Source organism: Dipodomys ordii, unplaced genomic scaffold (genome assembly GCF_000151885.1).
Source record: "Dipodomys ordii isolate 6190 unplaced genomic scaffold, Dord_2.0 Scaffold105, whole genome shotgun sequence".
NCBI lineage: Eukaryota > Metazoa > Chordata > Mammalia > Rodentia > Heteromyidae > Dipodomys > Dipodomys ordii.
This window is the reverse complement of record NW_012267321.1, coordinates 1,398,709-1,402,332: the sequence shown is the minus strand read 5'-3', so window position 1 is coordinate 1,402,332 and position 3,624 is coordinate 1,398,709. Positions and strand designations below refer to the sequence as shown.

At 59.1% G+C, this 3,624-nt stretch overlaps 2 protein-coding genes across 2 annotated transcripts in view; both read left to right on the top strand.

The window, feature by feature from the left end:
• Napsa (napsin A aspartic peptidase) overlaps window positions 1-1,450 on the top strand; it is a 7,899-nt gene extending 6,449 nt beyond the window's left edge. The window contains exon 6 of the mRNA XM_013027591.1: window positions 1,408-1,450. Within this exon, the coding sequence (XP_012883045.1) occupies window positions 1,408-1,450 (43 nt within the window). The remainder of the gene's footprint in view (window positions 1-1,407) is intronic.
• A 932-nt stretch (window positions 1,451-2,382) lies between these two features.
• The window catches only part of Kcnc3 (potassium channel, voltage gated Shaw related subfamily C, member 3), a 12,518-nt gene continuing 11,276 nt past the window's right edge, over window positions 2,383-3,624 (top strand). Inside the window, exon 1 of the mRNA XM_013027590.1 lies at window positions 2,383-2,730. Within this exon, the coding sequence (XP_012883044.1) occupies window positions 2,383-2,730 (348 nt within the window). The remainder of the gene's footprint in view (window positions 2,731-3,624) is intronic.

Here is a 3,624-nt window from a genome sequence, read left to right as displayed (position 1 = left end):
TCCCCTCGGGAGCGCCCAGGCTAAGCGCATGTGTGCCGGGTTGCATCTGCTCAGTAAATATCTACTATTTTCATTGAACGAACCTGTCGGAGTTGCTTCTTGTAAGCACGTGTTTCTTGAAGAGGAAAAATTAGCATTCAGATCCCGAGAGCTGAAGAAGGGGGAGGGGAGAAGGCCATCACCCTGTTCCATTCTGAAAGGCTCGCTTCGGTGAAGGGTTCTTACTACCAATCCCATGAAGCCCCAGGCCTTCCCAGCCTCTAGTTAAAGGCGCCCTCACCGTGGAGCATCACGGGATTGTAGTCCTCACTATGTTCCCGTTCTGGCGGGGGCGGGTGCAGCCACAACAAGCGTTGGAGGCGACAGGTCGCGACAACAGCGACAGGTGGCAGTGTGTGTGTAAGGGGGGGGGGGAACTTTCCTGGAAGCGGTAAAGGATTTCTGAACCTTGTGCTAAGAAAGTGGTTTCCATTCTTGCGGACCTCCTCTGTTCTCCCCGTGGGATTCTAGGACCCCTGGGTCCTTCATCAAGGCGGAGCTTGAACAACTCCCCCCACCAAGGTTGGGGGAAGCGGTGCTGCTCCTCCTCCGGCGATGATGTCACTCACCCCTCCGCAATCGCTTGCTGCCTAGCGCTGCCAAGGCTGGGTCACCCCTCCCCCCCTTCGCAAGCCTGGGATCCCCCATCCCTGCCTCGCCTGGACCTGGAGTGAGTATGGGGGAGGGAGCTGAGGCTCAGGTCCCTGGGTGGCAAGGCACCCCAAATCCCAATTTGGGAGACTGGGACTCAAAGATTACGTCGGAGAGGTCCCCCTACATTCTGAGCTTTGAGGGCTGAGATACTGGAAGGTCCCAGGGAACTCAGGCAGAGAGTCCTCATATTTTCGATTGTAGTGAAACTCCCCTTCCGGCTTAGAACTGATGGGCATGGGGTGGAGGAACAGTAGAAATTCAGGATGGGGAGGTAGCCCTTCTCCTCGGGAGGGCTCGGGAGGGGAGGGAGGAGGGAGTGTAGAGGACTATGGACTTCATGTTCGGAGCTCTTAGACTCTTGAGTGTCCGGGGAAAGGATGGATTGGGGAAGGGAAGGCTCTGAAGAGGTGGACAGCCATTCGCCTCTTCTGGTGTCTTGTCAAATATGGAGTCTGTTCCCTCTGGCTCCTGAGTAGAGCTGGGTGTCCGGTAGTCTGAGCCCCAGCTTCTCCCTGCAAACCCCACTGGTTTTGATGGAGGGATGGACGATCCAGGCTCTAAACCCTTTTGCCATGTACCCCCATCCAGGCCATGGCATCCACAGTCCCCAGAACTGAGGAGTCTGGACCATCCTTGACTTACCTCCTGCCGGAGGCCTCTCCTTTGTCTCTCCAGGCCTCAACCCGTGTCTCACCCAGGCTCACCCTTTTCCAGCTCCCTCTCCACACCAGCCCCCACCTTCTCCCACACCTTCTGACCTCTGCCAAAAATGCTGATTTGGTAACTGCATCCCGTGCCTGTACCTGACTGCTGTCAAAAGCAGAAAGTAGGGGCAGGGGGTGGGGTGTAAGCAGCATGGTGACTTAGGTCCTTACCCCAGCCCCTACTACTAGCTCCTATAGCCTACCTGACACCCTCCCCTCCGCCCCCTGTTCAGTCCACGTGAGGCTTCCACTGGCCCTGGAGCCTTCCTCAACATCCACACTGCCCCTCACCTCAGGATTACTTCTGTCCGGGGATCACAGCAGAATTTGGGGGTTGAGAGGGGCAGAAATTACCAAACTCTTTTCTCTGCATTGGTGGGTACTTTTAGGGACAGTGGAAGAGCCCAGGGCCTGGGGAGTGAGGGAACTTACTCCTTGGTCTGTAGGATGGACCTCACTTCTGCAGCTCTCTGCAGTGACGCAGCCTCCTTTCCTGCCAGGATAGGGCCCGGGGGGGGGTGCGGGGGGCAGAGGCTGAGAGAATGGGACAGAGACCCAGGGAAAGGGGAGACTCGGAAAAAGAGGCTCAGAGGCGTGGGACAATAGGGAAGAGAAACCCAAGAGAGGACAGATATAGAAAGAATAAGAAAAGGAGACAGAAAAAGTGCGTAGAGATACTCTGAAAAGGGTGACAGAGAAGAGACCCAGTGAGAGGGGGACAGAGATCTGGAGAGAGGATGAAAGACCCGGGGGGGGGGGCCCGAGCCGAGAGGCTCACCCCTCCCAGTGGGGCAGAGACTAGGAGAAAGGGACTGGGGGAAGTGTGCAGAGCCACGGCTGGGGGAGGGGAAATTGGTCCAGGACCTGAAGGACGGTGACAGATTGAGACACCCAGAGACAGACAGGGAACAGAGCCAGAAACTCCAAGAAGTGGGGGCCAAGGCGATGGGACAGATTGGGGGGAGGGAGAGAACCATGAGGGGCTATGGGATGGGAAGGTGATGGGAAGCGGCAGCCGCACCTGCAAAAGGGGGTGGCCGGCCAGGTGCAGCGGGAGGCGGCGGGACGATGCCCGCAGCCCCCTGACCCGCCCCCTTCGCTCCCACAGGCGCCTCCTCCCACCGCAGCCCGGGCCGCCGCTGCAGGCCCTGCCCAGCCTTGCGCCTGCGCAGTTTCCCAGCGCCTAAGTCCACCCTCCTGGAGGCGGGGCCTGCGGGTTCAGAGGCGGTCCCCTCGTCTGGCTCCGCCTCCAACTCGCCACTGCCCCGCCCCCTCCCGGCCTCCTGGACACTTAACCCCGCCCCACTCTCCATTCCAGCCGGTGGATGCTCCGGTAACTCTGCCTGCCTGTCTCCTCTAGTCACCCCTCACCAGCATTCACCCCTGCCTTGTTCCTCCAATCTGCCTTGTCCGGGCTTTGTTCCATTTCCTCTGTCTATCCTAAGACTTCGCTGGTCATAGGGCTCGGTTCCAGCCTTCCTTCCGTCCCAGGTCCTTACCCTCCATCCAGCACAGTAGGTTTCTTCTTCATGCAGAGCCTCTAGGACTCAGCCCTTCCCCCTACCGCTTCCCATCAAGGGACGGACCCATCTCCACTTCCCGCCCTGGCTCAGACCCTCTCCCTCACGGCCCCGGCCCGACCAACACTTTTTTCCCCCTCTCTGGCCATCCAGCCAAAGTAAACCCAGCCCGAGCCCCTCCATCTGCCTCGGCCCCTCCACCTGCCCTGCTCCACACTGGGTCCTGTCTGCTGGGGCTTTAGGTCCCGGCTATTGATCTGTCTTGTTTCTTTCTGCACCTTCTCAACCCAACCAAATTGGCTTCTTCCATTGTTGTCCCACCCTTCCCGGCCAGTTGGGATACCCCTTTTTTAGGCTCTATCAGGTCTCTCCTACCTTACCCCGCTTTCTCTGTCCTGCTGGTAGCGCTGAGCCAGGCAAACCTCAGCATTCCTTAGGCGCCCCGCCCCTCCGTTCTGTTCTCTCAAAGATCCAATCAATAAGCTTAGTTGTGGCCCCGCCCAGTCCCAGCCCCTCATCTCCTGGATTTAGCCCCGCCCACATCTCAGACAAATCAGTTCAGAGCCTCCCACAGAGGCCACACCCTCTACACGCTAGCTCCTCCCCCATCCAATCGTGCCTATCTTCTCCCCCCACTGGCCCGCCCCCTCCATCCGTCGTCTCCTCCCACCCAATCAGGTCTGTCCGTCCCCCTGGACCCCGCCCCC